Below are 19,203 nucleotides of genomic sequence, written 5' to 3'. Positions count from 1 at the left end.
CTAATACTTCAAATTCAATAGCGCATCAGATAAGCCCAAATAACCTGTGCTGATTTTAGACTGACCCCAATTTATAGGTTAAAAAAAAAAGGTCTGTCTTTAGTAAGCTCAAGTGTTTTGAGTTTTTGTGATAAGCATAATAAAAAATTTATAAATATAACTCAAATGGGGTTTAATAATAATTGTTAAATTTTTATTTTTACCACAAATATTTTTAAAATTCATTTAGCTACCTTCACCCTAAATTTGCTACATTCACCCACTAACACACTCTCTACTCTCGTTCTCTTCCCTACCATCAACCATCAGCCACAACAATAATTCCTATCCATTGCCATCAGCTTCTCTTTCTCTTCCCTTTTCATAGAAGCCACTACCATCAACAATAATCCCTACCCACTGCCCTCAGCCTCTCTTTGTCTTCCCTTTTCACAGAACCCACGTCTACTGCCAATTTATTTGAGAATTCCCTTTTTAGCTTTAGAGTGCCGTCGTTCTTTCTGCCTTCATCGTGCACCATGTCTTCCCGTCGTTGATGACATGTCATCTTGTGCATGTTTTCTATGCTTTTTCATACAAGAAAATGATGATTAGTGCTTAAATATTGAATGCTTTTGTGCTTAAATGGTATATTTTTCGATCTTTTGATTTTATAAATTTTGTAGGAAATAAAAAGAAAAAAATAAAAAAAAGCACAAAATAAGCTCAAAAGGAGAAAAGAGGAATTTTTGGGCACACTTTAAAGTTTGAGCACGATTTGGAGCCTTAGGCCACGCTTTTAAAAGCGTGGCCCATGATATAAACAAGGAGAGCGCTCATTTGCAAAGAGAACGCTCCGTTATCTGAACGAGTGTTTTCGGACAAATTCAAAATTGGAATTGGAGTTTTGCAACTGACGCAGATGCGTGCATGACGCGCACGCGTTGATGGAGAATCTGGAAGGAAGCACGTGAACGCGTGGGTGGCACTGAAGCATGGAATTGACATTTTCCCACCCACGCACACGCGCAGAGGACGCGCACGCGTGGGCATCGTTCATGGCGCGAACGTAGCGCTAATTAAGAGAATGCTATCGAAGACGCGTACGCGTGAATGGGACGCGTAAGCATGGTTGAGGCTGAAGACAATGACGATGCGCACGTGTATAGCACGCGCACACGTCACAAGTCCAATTTCTGAAGGTCACGCGTACGCATAGGTGACGCGTACGCGTGGATAGGCCAAAAAGAAAAATGATGCGCACGCGCAGAGGACGCGTACGCGTGGGTGAATGAACGTTACGCTCAATTTGAAACCGCTCCATTCTCCTGGAAGTGCAACTCTAGCTCAATTAATCTGATTCAAAGCCCATCGAAAATTCAAAGCAAGCAGAGCCCATTGACATCACTCAAAGGCACAAGACACAGTTAGAATAGGAATTTCATTTTATTTGTAATTTGTTTGTAATTTCATTTTCATTTTGTAAAGCATATATAAAGGCATCAGTTTCATTTCATTGAGGTAGAGACGAATAGTAGGCTGCATTAGTAGTAGGCAACAGTAGGAGTAGGAGTAGGAGTAGAATAGAAGGCTCTTTGATACATTTTTTTTCCACTTTCTATATTTCAGTTATATTGAATTCAGTTTATGCAATTTCAATTTCTATAATCCTCTCTTACAATTTTCTTTTCTGAAAATTTTATATTTCTGTTCATGTTCATCTATTTGATTTAATTTTCATGCAATGTACATTTTCTGCAATTGTTCTGAGAGCTATGATCTAGTGAATTTTTCCTTTCTGTTACTTGTCCTGAGTTCTTATTTACAGCTTCTTTAATTTTCCAGCACCCAATTTCCTTCACATTTGCTGCAATTTATGTTTCTTTCTCTTTAAGTTTCTACAAATGTACCTTTTACACTTTTTACCTTCTGCAATTTACATTCTGTCAATACACTTTTACCCAATTCACCATTGTTAGCTTAACTAAACTAATCGCCTCACTAAAGTTACTTGATCCATCAATCCCTGTGGGATCAACCTCACTCCTGTGAGTTATTACTAGATGCAACCCAGTACACTTGCCGGTGAGTTTGTGTGGAATCGATTTTCCCTCATCAAGTTTTTGGCGCCGTTGCCGGGGATTGATTTAGATCAACAATGATTAAGTAGGTGATAAGTCTAGATTAAGTATTTTCTTTGTTTTTGTTCTTTTAATTTTCTATTTTAGGCTAATACCAAGGTGCTTGAGTTATTGCCTCACTAAGAAATTCTCATCTGTGACATGAATTTCGATTTTCATTGGTGATTGTGTTTTACAAAATTCAAATGGAGTTCAACTCATCTTTTGATCAAACAAATTTCATGGGATATTACCCACCATCACAATATGATTCATGTCATTATTCTAATGGTGGCTGGGAGTATCACCAAGAAATCACAGATTCTGAGCAATCCAATCAATAGAGATATGCTTCAGAGCCAACAGATGAGCAAGACAATTTTATGAGATATTTTCCAATACCACAAAATGATTCATGTCATTATGCTAATGGTAGATGGGAATATCAACAAGAAATGATAGAGTATGAACACCTCCCAGAGACACAAAATGAAGCCTATTTTGATGAATCTAACAACTACTCATATTGTGATTGGGAGGGTCAAAACCAAAGAGATTTTAATGCTCCATATTCTATTCAGTAAGAGACATCATCTCTTAATTATTCTTTCAATGAATACATGCAAGAGTACTCCCCAATGCCATAAAATGATCCACACTCTGATAAATTCAACAATGATTCATATTGTGGATGGGAGGATCAAAACTAGAAAGCATTTGACAGTTCATACTCCACTTATCAAGAGCCATCATCACTTGAGCACACCTTTAATTCATTTATGCAAAATTATCCAACCTAACCTCCCAGTTCCTCATTTGAAAATTCTTCATCATTTGACTATGCCCCAACACAAAGTTTCCTCCAAAATCAATACAACTCATTTTTCTAACCATAGAATTCTTTTCACCACACAGAAAACTCATTTCAATATTCACAAAATTCATTCCATACCCCTCAAAACAACTTCACCACAACACATCCATGTCCACAAAATTTCTCTCAACCTTCATCTCTTGAGCTAGCAGAAGATCTCCTTCAAAAGTCCAGAAAATTACTAGAAAGACAAGAACAATCCTGGAAAAGGCAAGAAATCCTCTTCAAGAAGATGGATGGGCACTTAGAGCAAATAAGGAGAAACTTAGAACTATCAAACATTGAGGATGAAGACAAATTTGTAGGTGAGGAAGTGGAAGAACAAGAAAAAGAGGTCCCTGTATCAAATGAAATTTCAATGAAGAATGAGGTTGTGGAGGTATTTGAACCTAAAACTGCATATCCACAGAAGCCACTTGAGATGACAAAGGAACATGAAAACTCATAACCCCCACAAATTTTCCTGAACCAAAGACTCTCAACACTTGAATCTGTGATTGAAAGATATGAAGAGGAGATGAAGAAATCTTGGGAAGAACAACAAACCTCCTCCATAAAAGTGCTATTAAATCAAATGTTGAATGCAAAGGAGGAAGTGGAAGAACAAGAAAGTGAGGAAGAAAATCAAGGAAGTCCACACTTAATTAAGGCAGAAAGCTGCATAGAGGAAGGGCTCATGGAACCACCAATTCAAGAGGCTATTGATGAAAAGAACACTCCAACAATCACACAACTACCAAGTCTTGAAATCAAAGAAGTGAAGGCAACTAACAACAACACCGAGAAGAGGATTGTGACCAAGCCAAAATTAATCATATCCATAAAGAAAAAAAAGGTCAACTGTAAGCAATCCTACCCCTGATCCAGCAAGCAAGTTCAATCCAGCAAATAACAAAAGGAAGCTTGCTGAGGAAAGACCAAGAAAGGGGACACTGACTGGCTTTTCTCTCCCCTTGAGGTCATTCCTCTTAATAAACTGGAAGAAGAGGAAGAAAGTGAAGAACAACATGTCAAGCTAATGACACTAAAGGAGCACTTATTGGGAGGCAACCCAACCTTAGGTAACATTTCATTTCTCTGCTTTGTTTATCTTCTTTCTTTGCTTTGTTTATTTTCAATAAAATTGGCATATGATTACATTCTAAGTTTGGTATTGCACTACAACAATCTGTTTTCAATCATTTTGGATGATTGCATTAATTCTAGATTGAAAGTGTCACACTAAGATTCTAAGTTTGGTGTGCCACTTAATTTTCTATGCAATGAATCCAGCAACACCACTTGTCTGCATAATCATAATGCCTTTGCAGGGTTATCTTTCTTTTGGTTTGACATTTTTATTTTTCTCTTTGTTTTAGTCATTTCTTTGTTTTAATACTTTCTTTTATTTTGCTCATTAACTGTTCTTTTTAATACCTCACCAAGAAATCCTTACTAGTGAAAATTCTTTACTTGGTGATTGTGTTATTAGCATAGAACAGTTCCTTTTGATTAGTTTTAGTTCAAATAAATTGGCATGTGATAGCATTCTAAGTTTGGTGTTGCTATGCAAAAAAAAAAAAAATTATTCCCGATCTCTACTGGATACTTGCATTAATTCCAAGTGAAAGTGTCACATTAAGTTTGGTGTGCCACTTATCTTTTATGCAATGTATCATGCACATCCCTCTTATTTTTGCAATCACAATGTCTCTGTTTCCTGTGCCTTCATTGTTATTTTTTATTTTGCTTGCTTAAAAACATGTACTACTAACATTTCATTGTGTAAGACACTCATGATCCATCATAAATCCCATAACCACTGCACCAATTATTGCTTGAGGATAAGCAAACACTCTAAGTTGGTATGGGAAGGGGAAGAATGGGAGGAAAAGGACAACAATAGAGAAGATGAACTACAAGGTGGTAACGTTCTTTTTTCCTCCTACTTATTTCCAGCACTGTAAATTGCATGATTATCTTTATCTTCTTTGTATGCATGTGTGTTGTGAATAAGCATAGTTTGATTTTTAAATTGTAACATGTTGCTGTGACATTATGACTACCATCTTGAATTTTTTAAGTTTAAAGCAATAAAGTATCATGATCATAAACAAACAAGGCATTAAAGAAGAACTTAGCATGGGCATACAAGTATTGGAAAGCTAGTATGATTAATTGTTGCTCAATTGCATTAGATTTTATTTAATTGAAGTTTTCATCTAGGACATTTTATGAAATTTTTGAAATCATGAAAACCTTGAAGAAGCAATTGCAAATTAAGGCAAGAAAAGAAAAAGGGAAATAATGAGAAAGCTGAAGGCTCTGAGTACCAATGACAATTCAATTATTAAGTACTTGTGGTATTTATGTATCATGCAAAAAGCTTGAAAACAAAACACTTAGAGTCAAGGTTAGGCTCAAGTGCAAAAGCACTCCCTCAAAGCTCAAGGCTCTGAGCATCAATGATTAGAGAGAGTAAAGAAAAGAAACAAATGAGCTTAAAGAAGTCCTCTAATTAAATGCTTGTGGTGCTTATGTATCAAGTGGTAATACTTGAAAACAAAGCATTTAGAATCATAGTTTTGTTATCAACTCATGAGTCAAAGCACCCAAAAGGAGAAGCTAATAAGAGAATGTAAATCTTGTTTCAAGGGAGAAATATAAGGAAAAGATTTCATAAAATAAGCTAGATAGAAGCATCAATCATTTACATTTCTTTTATGATTGTAGCATGCATAGAAAACTAGCCTACCATGAACATTAACTTGCTATTCTTCTCACCTTGGTTTGTCAAAACTTACTGCATGATTCTTTTCTTGCTTGGGAACAAGCAAGATTTAAGTTTGGTGTTGTGATGACATGTCATCTTGTGCATGTTTTCTATGCTTTTTCATACAAGAAAATGATGATTAGTGCTTAAATATTGAATGTTTTTGTGCTTAAATGGTATATTACTTTGATCTTTTGATTTTATAAACTTTGTAGGAAATAAAAAGAAAAAGAAGAAAAAAAATCACAAAATAAGCTCAAAAGGAGAAAAGAGGAATTTTTAGGCACACTTTAAAGTTTGAGCACGCTTTGGAGTCTTAGGTTACGCTTTTAAAAGCGTGGCCCATGATATAAACAAGGAGAGTGCTCATTTTCAAAGAGAACATTCCGTTATTTGAACAAGCATTTTCGGCCAAATTCAAAATTGGAATTGGAGTTTTGCAACCGACACACACGCGTGCATGACGCGCACGCATCGATGGAGAATCTGGAAGGAAGCACGCGAACGCGTGGGTGGCGCTGAAGCATGGAATTAACATTTTCTCACCCACGCGCACGCGCAGAGGACGCGCACGTGTGGGCAGCGTTCATGGCACGAACGTAGCGCTCATTAAGAGAACGTTATCGAAAACGCGTACGCGTGAATGAGACGCACAAGCATGGCTGAGGCCGAAGACAATGACGACGCACACGTGATGAATCCATATTTTACAATATATTTTGGTTTGATTTGAGTGAATTCCATCACATAAACCCATATTTATTCACCTAAATAGCATGCTTTTGAGATTTCTTCCTAAATTGTGCTTGAAAGTGAAAATATGCTCTTTTGTGCTTAATTTAGTCAATTTTATTCACTTTAATCCCATTTGGTACCTTGATGTATTTGTTAAGTGATTTTCAGGTTTCCAAGGCAAGTATGGGTTGAAGAAGTGAGGAAAAGAGCATGCAAAAGGGAAGAATTCAAGAAATGAAGGATTTGGGAAGCTGCCACCCCTGACCTCTCTGTACTAAATTGGTCATAACTTGAGCTACAGAGGTCCAAATGAGGCGGTTTTAGCGGCATTGGAAGACTAACGTCCGGGGCTTCAAAATGATATGCAATTTGCTATCGTGGACATAAGTCTACGTGTGCTTACGCACAGGTACTTGTGCGTACGCACAAGTCAGGATTCAGCATGTGTGCGGACGCACACATCTGTGCATTCGCACAGGTCCCTGCACGTGACTTCATTAATTGCAACTCGCTGGCAGCGATTTTTGGGCCCCCAAAACCCAATCCAACTCATTTTTTGAAGCTATTTAAGGCCAAATTGAAGAAGGATGAAGGGGGCAATTAGGTTTAGTTTTTATTATGTTTTCTCTTATTTTCTAGAGAGAAGCTCCCCCCCTCTCTCTAGAATTAGGGTTTTATTAGTTAATTTCCTTTTAATTTCAGCTTTTAATTCTTATTCTAGTGTAGTTTCATTTTGTTTCCATGTTCTTCTATCTTGTTCTTCTTCATTTCTCTTGTTATTTCCTTTATTTTGTCATTTTTATGCTTATGGATACTCTTTGTTACTTTAATTTTAATTAATGCAAATTTATGTTTCCATGTCATTTATTGCTTTCTCTAGTTGTTATTGTCACTTTCTTGCTTTGGTAGTTTTAGAATTTATTTTATTGTAATTTAATATTATTTTATTCTCATGCACACCAAGTGTTTGATAAAATGCTTGGCTTAGTTTTCACTTAGTTTTTCTCCACTCTTGGCTTGAAATTGTTGACTTTGGTTATCCTTGAGTTATTGATGTCCATTCTTGTTTGATATATTAGAGTAGTTGGTTGATTTGGTTTCCCTTGACTCTATGTGACCCCTTAGTGTTGACATAGGACTTAGGGATTGAAATTAACTATGCTTATTTGACTTATCTTCGATGTAAGGTTGACTAAGTAGGATTAACTCTTCATATCATCATGTGTTTGTGGTCAATGTCTAGGGTAGATAGCCTTAGCTCTCAATTACTTGCCAAGATGTTTTCTTGCATTTGAAGTTTCCTTTCCTTGCATTTAATTGCTTTGACTTTTATTGCTTTGATGTTTAATTTCTTGAACATTTAATTCCTTGGTTGAGAAATTGGGTGTTTGGGTGGAATTGAGTTGTGGATGTCCATTCTGCATTGTGTGAGATTAGTAAATTGATTTGGTTTCTATTAACGCTTCACTAAGTAATTAGTGAGTTGACTAGGACTTATGGATTGAGATCAATTATGTCTTTTGACTAGTTCTCAAGGAGGATTGATTGATTTGGATTGATTCCACACAATTGCCATATTTGTGGTCCACAACTAGGATAGGAAACCTAGATTACCCACTTCTTGCCAAGTGTCCTTTAATTGCTTTCTTTTCAATTCCTTGCATGCTTGTTTCAATTCTTGCTATTTACATTACTTGCTCTCTTACTTTTATTTCCGATTCCCCATGCTTCTCTCTCATAGCCAATGATTGTACACTTAATTACAATTTTTAGGGAAGAAAGACCCGGGAGTTAAATACTCTCAGTTAATAATATTTGTTTTGAATTGTGATAACATTTGATTAATGGTCAATTTATTGGGTTAGGACTATACTTACAACGCCAATTCCATTTTGATAATCAAATTCCTAGCTTATGCAAATTGGTCATTGTCAAATTTGGCGTCGTTGCCGGGGAGTTGCAATGGTGTAAAGTTATTGGTTATTGTAAATATGTTAATATGTGAATAGCTTGCTTTTTGGTTGTTTTTGTCAATGGTTAGGATTGGGATCCCGGAGGGCATTGAACATTCTAGCATTGGTGGGAAAGTCAAGCACAAGCCACCATAGCAAGGGCTCTCCCAATTGTCTAACTTAAAGACATTAAATAAAAGTGCTTAGTAACATCATTCCTACTCTTCTCTTTTTGTATATATTTTGACTTATTTGCTTTTTGTTATGCTCGATTAGCTTAGGATTAGTTTAATTTTGAGTTTTGTTAGGTTAATTTTGGTTTGGATCATGAATTTATGGGTTCTTGCATGTTTTGGTGTTGAGTTTTGATTGAACTAGGGCTTGGTACCTTAGAATTTTGAAGAAAAATTTTTGCAAAACAGGGCATCTGTGTGTACGCACATACTTGTGCATGCGCACAAAACAGCTACTTTTTGCTTCCTGTTCGTGAGCACCGACCTGTGCGCACGCACACACATGATTTTGTCCTCTGTTCGCAGTGCCAGCATGCCTAGTGCACGCGTGTTCCCCTACTTTCTACGACCTGTGCGTGTGCACACACTCGTGTGTACGCACACATACCCTTTTTTGCACTCTTTATGCAGACGCACAGACATGTGCATCTACACGCCAACTTGCAGCCACTCTGGTGGGAGCGTTGGCACAGCCTGTGCGTGTGAACCCCTGCCCTTACGCTCTTGTGCGCGCGCACGGACCTGTGTGCGCGCGCACACGTGATCCTTTCCAAAAAAAAAACACTTCTTCTGTGCGTGCGTACACCCTTGTGCGCACGCACACTTCTTACTCTCTCTTCTGCCAGGAGTGCTCGCATAGCCGGTGCGCTCGCACACCTTCCCCTTTCCTCATAGTGTGCGCACGCACACACCCTTGTGCGTGCGCACGCCCCTGTTTTCTCACTATGCCTCTTTTCTTCTCTTCTTCTCTTCTCTCCTCTCTTCTGCTGCTCTTTCACCCTATTTTCTACTTGTTCTTGTTCATTTTGTTTGCATTCCATTTTTATTTTGGTAATTATATTAGCTTTAGTTTAGTTGTTTGACAAAGAAATAAGTTGCAAGTGTTTGTTCAACATTGATTGGGTTGCTTCTTGCTTGAATTTGGTTTCAAGTTTGATAAATATGTGCACTGAGCATTAAAAGCCTTGTTTAAATGCCTAGATGAATTGTGAGTTTGATTTATATGTTGTAGCTACCATATGCATTGAACTTTATCCTTGTTTGGCATATTGAATTGTGCACTTTCACTTTGGTGAATTGAGTTGAAATTACTTGTTCATCTTGATTTTCATATCATATGGATCACATGTCCGGTACTTGTTTATTTTTAATGCTTTGCATTTGTTTGAGTGACTTAACTTGATTGCTATCAAGTGTATCACTTTTTGTAACAAGTACCTATACCATGTGACTTTTTTCTTGTGTTTTATGATGAATAAGTAGTTTCCTTTTCATTAATGGATCGGGTGTTGTTTATTGTGCTATTTTATATCACTCTTGAGCTTTCACTTGCACAATTTCAATGTCCAATATTCTTAATTCAATTCACTCTTGTTGCAATTGCCTAAGTTTGCTTGTGTTTGATTGATGCTCATTTATTGCTTGCTTCTTAGGCCATTTAGTTGAGGAACTCATGCTTACTTTTTCATTGTGTGGATGCCACGTTAGCCGGCCGTTGTGTGTATTCTATACCACTATACAAACTTCCTCAATTAGATGCTTATTCACTCTTTCTTTTTACCTTTTTGTACTACTTGCCCTATGAGTCCTAACTATACTTTGCTCTTCTTTTTGAGGATGAGACATAAATGCAAGGAGCCGGGAGAGGAGGAGGATACTGAGGAGGGAAATGCCGAGCATACATGGACTCTGCAATCTCCACACAACCCAAGCCCCCGCATCCACCAACCGAAGGTGGAGCTCTTGAGACACATTCTTCCTGGATTTTGTTTGTGCACGGAGGACTGTGCAACGCTTAAGTGTGGGGGAGGATTCGCCATTTTGGGGTATAAACTTTCTTTTTTCAAACACCTTGTACTTTATTTTTTTACTTCTTTTAGTAGGTTTCTTGTATATATTTTGAGTGATTTTGGTTATTGCGTTGCATTTCCTTCTAGTATATATGTCTTAGACTATTCATAGTTTATATCTATTGCGTTTTGCATCTTTTTCTTAGTATATATTTTATAGATAGAAATTGTGATTGGATGACGTGAATAGTATAGCACCTAGTTCAATTTTGTCCTAATTGTTCATGTTAATTTTTGCTTGTTGAAAATTAGGAATAGAACTAGAAAAGATTTTGAAATTGCATCCATCACAACAAACATACATACATACATACATATAGTAAATAAGTTTTGGTAAAACAACAAAGAATTTTCAAGAAACCCCTTTTTTGGGCATTCCATTGATTAAATTTGAAAATTGTTTTTGAACTTACTTGAAGTATCTTTTTATGCCAACATAGAAAAGAGCTTGAACAAATACCAAGTGAGATTTGAGCTTTAATTGTGTGGTTGCACATTTTCAACCACAATTTTTTGTTCTTGTGTGATAAACTCCTTTTATGATTGTGATCTTAGATTTGCTTTAGTCTATATGTCCTAGATTTGTTGTTTTGGATTGCATTTAGTATGATTGAGGCCATCTTTGTATAGCTCACTAACCCATATGGCCAACCCTTGCATCTTTCTTTGTAAACCACTTTTTGAGCCTTTAATTCCCCTTTGTTCTCATTATAAGCACATCATTCACCCTAAGTAAAAAACCATTATGTCCATTGATTGTATCTTTGATTAGCTTGGGTTTGAGTGTGTGTGTTAATCAAGTGTGGGGGGAATTTGTGGAAAACATTGGTAGTTAGTTAGCTTTGGGTGTTCATTGAAAATATGGCAAAATGGGTAACTACTCATACATCTATTGGTTAAACCATATGCATCTCTTTTTGTTGATAATAAGAAAAGAAAAGAAAAGAAAAGAAAAAGAAGAAAAAGAGAAAAAGAAAAGAAAGAGAAATGATAATAAGAATGTAAATAAGAGATGCATATGTAGTTGAATTGGAAAGAGTATGCATGAGCGAATGTGAGAAAGAGAATAAATGGGTAGTTAGGTTGTTTTGTTATGTATATGGCATGATATAGGATTAGGTGGGATACTTGAGCTAATCAAAGATCCAATCTATTAGCCCACTAAACCATATTAATCCTACCCTTATCTAAGCCCCATTACAACCCACAAAAGTCCTCATGATATTTGCATTCATGCATCAAATATTAGTTGATTGTTAGACGACTTGCAAATCTTTGAGAAACATGATTAAGGGAGGATTGAGTGATTAAGCCCTAAACAGTGAGCGACTAGAGTGTAAACACATCCGGTGAGGGGTTCAATCGCTCAATTTTATGATTCCATTGCTTATCTTGTATCTTTTTGCAAGTTGTTGAACTTAATTTTGAAAATTTCAAATCAATCTTTGGACATTGATCATATTGCTATATTTACCTTGTCTTGACCCTAAGTTCCTACTTTGGATTGATTGAGATTCTTTTGTTTGTTTTTGCCAAACTCAATAGGAATCATAGTATATATATAGCATTTAGTATAGTTACATGCATGTAGGTAGTTGCATTAATGATTACCCCTTCATCCATCTCCTTTGGTTGGTTTAGCATGAGGACATGCTTGGTTTAAGTGTGGGAGAATTGATGAATCCATATTTTACGATATATTTTGGTTTAATTTGAGTGGATTCCATCACATAAACCCACATTTATTCACCTAAATAGCATGCTTTTGAGATTTCTTCCTAAATTGTGCTTGAAAGTGAAAACATGCTCTTTTGTGCTTAATTTAGTTAATTTTATTCACTTTAATCCCATTTGGTGCCTTGATGTATTTGTTAAGTGATTTTTAGGTTTCCAAGGCAAGTATGGGTTGAAGAAGTGAGGAAAAGAGCATGCAAAAGGGAAGAATTCAAGAAATGAAGGATTTGGAAAGCTGCCACGTCGGACCTCTCTGTACTAAATTGGTCATAACTTGAGCTACAGAGATCCAAATGAGGCGGTTTTAGCGGCATTGGAAGGCTAACGTCCGGGGCTTCAAAATAATATGCAATTTGCTATAGTGGACATAAGTCTACGTGTACATACGCACACGTACTTGTGCGTACGCACACGTACTTGTGCGTACGCACACGTACTTGTGCGTACGCACAGGTACTTGTGCGTACGCACAAGTCAGGATTCAGCATGTGTGCGGACGCATACATCTGTGCATTCGCACAGGTCCCTGCACGTGACTTCATTAATTGCAACTCGCTGGCAGCGATTTTTGGGCCCCCAAAACCCAATCCAACTCATTTTTTGAAGCTATTTAAGGCCAAATTGAAGAAGGATGAAGGGGGCAATTAGGTTTAGTTTTTATTATGTTTTCTCTTATTTTCTAGAGAGAGAAGCTCCTCCCTCTCTCTAGAATTAGGGTTTTATTAGTTAATTTCCTTTTAATTTCAGCTTTTAATTCTTATTCTAGTGTAGTTTCATTTATGTTTCCATGTTCTTCTATCTTGTTCTTCTTCATTTCTCTTGTTATTTCCTTTATTTTGTTATTTTTATGCTTATGGATACTCTTTGTTACTTAAATTTTAATTAATGCAAATTTATGTTTCCATGTCATTTATTGCTTTCTCTAGTTGTTATTGTCACTTTCTTGCTTTGGTAGTTTTAGAATTTATTTTATTGTAATTTAATATTATTTTATTCTCATGCACACCAAGTGTTTGATAAAATGCTTGGCTTAGTTTTTAGTTAGTTTTTCTCCACTCTTGGCTTGAAATTGTTGACTTTGGTTATCCTTGAGTTATTGATGTCCATTCTTATTTGATATATTAGAGTAGTTGGTTGATTTGGTTTTCCTTGACTCTATGTGACCCCTTAGTGTTGACATAGGACTTAGAGATTGAAATTAACTATGCCTATTTGACTTATCTTCGATGTAAGGTTGACTAAGTAGGATTAACTCTTCATTATCATCATGTGTTTGTGGCCAATGTCTAGGATAGATAGCCTTAGATCTCAATTACTTGCCAAGATATTTTCTTGCATTTGATGTTTCCTTTCGTTTCATTTAATTGCTTTGACTTTTATTGCTTTGATGTTTAATTTCTTGCACGTTTAATTCCTTGGTTGAGAAATTCAGTGTTTGGGTGGAATTGAGTTGTGGATGTCCATTCCGCATTGTGTGAGATTAGTTAATTGATTTGGTTTCCATTAACGCTAGTCTTTCACTAAGTAATTAGTGAGTTGACTAGGACTTATGGATTGAGATCAATTACGTCTTTTGACTAGTTCCCAAGGAGGATTGATTGATTTGGATTGATTCCACACAATTGCCATGTTTGTGGTCCACAACTAGGATAGGAAACCTAGATTACCCACTTCTTACCAAGTGTCCTTTAATTGCTTTCTTTTCAATTCCTTGCATGCTTGTTTCAATTCTTGCTATTTACATTACTTGCTCTCTTGCTTTCATTCCCGATTCCCCATGCTTCTCTCTCATAGCCAATGATTATACACTTAATTGCAACTCCTAGGGAAGAACGACCCGGGAGTTAAATACTCTCGGTTTGTTTTGAATTTTGATAACATTTGATTGATGGTCAATTTGTTGGATTAGGACTATACTTACAACACCAATTCAATTTTGATAATCAAATTCCTAACTTATGCGAATTGGTCAATGTCAGCACGCGTATAGCACGCGCACGCGTCACAAGTCCAATTTCTGAAGGTCACACGTACGCGTAGGTGACAGTACGCGTGGACAGGCCAAAAAGCAAAATGACGCGCACGCGCAGGGGATGCGTACGCGTGGGTGAATGAACGCTGTGCTCAATTTGAAAATGCTCCATTCTCCTGGAAGTGCAACTTTGGCTCAATTAATCTAATTCAAAGCCCATCAAAAATTCAAAGCAAGCAGAGCCCATTGACATCACTCAAAGGCATAAGACACAGCTACAATAGGAATTTCATTTTATTTGTAACTTGTTTGTAATTTCATTTTCATTTTGTAAAGCCTATATAAAGGCATCAGTTTCATTTCATTGAGGTAAAGACGGACAGTAGGCTGCATTAGTAGTAGGCAGCAGTAGGAGTATGAGTAGGAGTAGAATAGAAGGCTCTTTGATACAGTTTTCTTTTTTTTTTTGCTCTTTCTACATTTTAGTTATATTGAATTCAGTTTATGCAATTTCAATTTCTACAATCCTCTGCTACAATTTCCTTTTTTGCAAATTTTATATTTCTGTTCATGTTCATCTGTTTGATTTAATTTTCCTGCAATTGTTCTGAGAGCTATGATCTAGTGAATTTTTCCTTTATGTTACTTGTCCTGAGTTCTGATTTACAGCTTCTTTAATTTTCCAGCACCCAATTCCCTTCACATTTGTTGCAATTTACATTTTTTGCTCTTTAAGTTTCTGCAAATTTACCTTTTGCACTTTTTACCTTCTATAATTTACATTTTGTCAATACACTTTTACCCAATTCACCATTGTTAGCTTAACTAAACTAATCACCTCACTAAAGTTACTTGATCCATCAATCCATGTGGGATCGACCTCACTCCTGTGAGTTATTACTACTTGATGCGACCTGATACACTTGCCGGTGAGTTTGTGTGGAATCGATTTTTCATCATCAGTTATCCTCAGTGCCGTCTCCCCTTTCATCGCTACACTTCAAGAGTTTCAATGGAGCCTCAGCCTCTAGTTTGAACTTGTTTCATTTAGCTCATTTTTTTTATCCCTTTATGTTCTACTGCATGAATCTGTTTTGTTGAAGTCATTCAATTGAGTTTTGTTCTTCTTATTTCATTCAATTAGTGGTTTTGTTCGGTTTACTTAGTTGTTAAAATTTCTGAGTTAGGGTTAAAAAATTTTGGTATTTGTTTTTATGATTCTGATTTCAATTTCTGGATTTATGTCTCTTTTCATGATGTTCTATTTTTTATTTGCTATTGCTGTTTGATTTCTGATCATGATTTCAATTTCTGGGTTTATGTTTCTACTCAAATCTGGTATTTGTTTTTATGATTCTGATTTCAATTTCTAGGTTTATGCTTCTGGTCATGCTGTTCTATTTTTTATTTATTATTGCTGTTTGATTTCTGTTCATAATTTTAATTTCTGAGTTTATGTTTCTATTTAAATTTGGCATTTGTTCAATTTTTTATTTGTTATTATTGTTTATTTTTTTAGTGTGTTTGTAAATTCAGAAATTAGTATTGTGATTCTTTTTGAAAATTCAATGGTTATTGGTTAGTTTTGCTTATTTGATTATAAATTGTACCTAATTTATGCTATTTTTTGGGTAATTAACGTTAGTCACTATAAATTACAGGAAGCATCAAATAGTCAAAGACACACAAGTGATCAAAATGTGCATAATATTAGTGATTATGTGGATGAAGACGCAACTTCTGATGCAGTGGATATGGATCAATATCGCATAAACTCTTGGAAAGATATTGGTAAGATTGATTTCTCAAGTCTATCTATGGAAAATATTTGTCAATTGCACTTTGTTGATCTTATCTTGGCATTCAAATTTTATAATTCATATGCCAAGACGAGGGGCTTCAGTGTACGAAAGAGTAGAAGTAGAATAGTTGATGGAAAAGTTAGAGAAAAAGCATATGTTTGTTCTCGTGAAGGATATAGATTAGAAAAATGGAACCATATGAAAAATCGAGTTAGGGAGCTAAAACCAGAGACAAAATGTGGTTGTATGAGTAAACTTCATGTTTTCTTCGATGTGGTAACTGAGAGTTGGGTAGTGAGAGATTTTTGTGATGAACACAACCATGAGCTTATTATTCCAAAGTTAGCAAGAATGTTAAGATCTTACAAGAAAATGACTGAGCCTAACATTAATCAAATGAACCATATGAAAGAGGTGGGGATTAGCATACCAAACATATTTGGGTCATTAGCTAGCCAATGTGGTGGGAACGAGAACGTTAATTTTTCAATTAAGGATATGCACAATCAAGTTGCGAAGCAAAGAAGACAATTACCTGATGATTTAACCTCTGTAATGGTTTACCTGGAAACACTAGCAGAAGGGATCAAAACTTGTTCTATAGTGTTAAAAAGGGCATAGAAGGAGTGTTTCAGCAAATTTTTTGGTGTGATGGACGGTGTTAGTTGGACTACGATCTGTTCGGGGATGTGCTAGCATTTGACACCACATATAAGAAGAATCGATACAGATTGTTGGTTGTAATATTCTCGGGAGTTAACCACCATAATCAAACCGTTGTATTTGGTGTTGCGATAGTTTCGAATGAGATGAAAAGCACGTACGTGTGGTTACTAAAACAGCTTCTCATAGCAATGAAGGGAAAGACACTGACTTCAGTAATTACAGATGGTCATCCATCGATGGCTATCGCTATTCAGGAAGTGTTTTCAAATGCACATCATAGGTTATGTGCATGGCACTTGATGCATAATGCAACAAGCAACATTCACAAACCTCAGTTTACGAAAATGTTTACAAAGTTAATGCTAAGTGATTATGAAGTTGGTGTGTTCGAACAAAACTGGGAGGAAATGGTTGGATTCTTTAGAGTGGAAGATTGGGAGTGGATAGTAGATATGTATGGGAAAAGAAACATGTGGGCTACCACTCATATCCAAGGAAAATTCTTTGCTGGGTTTAGAACGACTTCGAGGTGTGAAAGTCTACATTCTATCCTCAAAAGATATGTTAAATCACACCATAATTTGACAGAATTTGTTCAACACTTCCAGCATTGTTTGAGCTACATGCAACACAGAAAGGATTTGGCAGACTTTAAATCATCAACTGGACAACCTGTGATACAGACGCACTTTCAAAAATTAGAAAGGTCATTAGCTACCATTTATACCCGGCAAATTTTTTATGTTGTTCCGTTCAATGCTCCACAAGGCCAGCACATTGAAGGTAATATATGAAAAGGAAATGAGTTCTTGCAAGATTTATCAGGTGTCAAAATTTTACAAGCCTAACATGATATGGCATGTGTCTTTTCATGGAGAGCAAGATGAATTTAAATGCTCATGCATGAGAATGGACTCCATAGGTATTCCATGTAGTCATATACTTGCTGTTTTAGGTTTTCTAGACATTGCGGAGTTGCCAAAATCATTAGTGCTACGAAGATGGACTAAAAAAGTGAAGGAAGGCATTAGTGGGTATGATGACATGTGCGGCTTGATGGAAGATTCCTTGGCTATCAGTTGGCGTGCATGTTTGGCACATTGGTGTAAACAAATTATGAACAAAGGGTGCCTAAAAGGGGATATTTTTAATGAATCACGAGATGCATTGGTAAATATACTTTCATGGATTAGGGCTCATAATGGGGACAATAACATGATGGAGGGGCATGCAGAATACATGTATGAAGACCTTGCAAAGAATGGAAGTACTGAGATAGAGACCACAAGGAAGCCTAAGCGTTGCAACTACTATCGCAAGGGAGGTCATAACATTGCTACATGTTCCATGAGGAAAATGGATGAAAGGACTCCCTAATTTGATGTTGACGCTGAGGAGAATATTGATGGTGAAGACTACTCCTTCGTAGATGCTGAAAGTGATGAGTATGTTCACACTGAATGGTTTGAAGAGGAAGATGTAAGTACAATACATTTGTTGAGTATATTTTGTTACATATAATATTGTATAGCTAGCTCATAAGCCTTCCTATTTGCTGCTTTGATCCAGGAGTATTTAGATTCCTTAAGGTATTACGAACAGAGTGGTGGCGAGACTGAGTCCTCAATGGATTATGATTCTGGTGATATAAAATGTTTTAAATTTATTTTTTATTTTTTGTTATACTTATTTTACTCTTTTTAAACTTAAAAATATGTCGCTTAAATTTTAGGGGCAAATGATGATGATGAGGCAGAGTTGTGAACTATCCGTTGAAGCAAACAAAGACGGGTTTAAAAGCACTTTTTTTCTGTTTCTATTAATTTTACTTTTGGAACATGTTTACATCACTCTGAATCTTAAATACTTTAGAACAGGAGAATGAGTTATTCATTTTTTTTTTGTGAATGCACTTATATTTGGATGATTGTTACTGCTTAGTGTTTGCAGCCAAGAATGCTTTTTATTAATGTTAAATTGCTTTACAGCTAGCTAGACTTCATAAAATGAATAATACATGGTTGATTGTGCAGCCATTTTAGTGATTTTTGGATTTTTGATTCATGTTATGGCTTAGTTGGATTTGTGGGAATCAACGGATATCGTCATGTTGAAAAATAGCTTTGTGAGACGTAATGAATTCTATAAACTTCAGGTGGATATAGCATATGCTCCTTTCATTGAAAGATTTTAGCTATTTCTCATGGATGTTAAGAATTATCATATTGGCTTTGTGGTGCACGAAATTGTGATCTCAGGCAATGGCGCCAGAAACTCTGTACGCACGTCTTAATAAATCGTTTTTCATTCACAACTTCGATACAACTAACCAGCAAGTGCACTGGGTCGTCCAAGTAATAAACCTTACGTGAGTAAGGGTCGATCCCACGGAGATTGTCGGCTTGAAGCAAGCTATGGTCACCTTGTAAATCTGAGATAAGTTGAATTGAATAGAAAAACAGTAGTACTTTGCATTAATCTTTGAGGAATAGCAGAGCTCCACACCATAATCTATGGAGTGCAGAAACTCTACC

At 36.2% G+C, this 19,203-nt stretch overlaps 1 protein-coding gene across 1 annotated transcript; it reads left to right on the top strand.

Annotated features, from left to right (window-relative positions):
* Positions 3,206-18,433, top strand: LOC110269505 (protein FAR1-RELATED SEQUENCE 5-like). Its single transcript, XM_021117376.1, has 7 exons — positions 3,206-3,352; positions 15,863-16,555; positions 16,669-17,452; positions 17,625-17,993; positions 18,084-18,148; positions 18,239-18,311; positions 18,402-18,433. The coding sequence occupies exons 1-7, from the start codon at positions 3,206-3,208 to the stop codon at positions 18,431-18,433; spliced, it is 2,163 nt and encodes a 720-aa protein (XP_020973035.1).

Source organism: Arachis ipaensis, chromosome B03, assembly GCF_000816755.2.
Source record: "Arachis ipaensis cultivar K30076 chromosome B03, Araip1.1, whole genome shotgun sequence".
Taxonomy (NCBI): Eukaryota; Viridiplantae; Streptophyta; class Magnoliopsida; order Fabales; family Fabaceae; genus Arachis; species Arachis ipaensis.
This window is presented reverse-complemented; position numbering and strand designations above follow the sequence as displayed.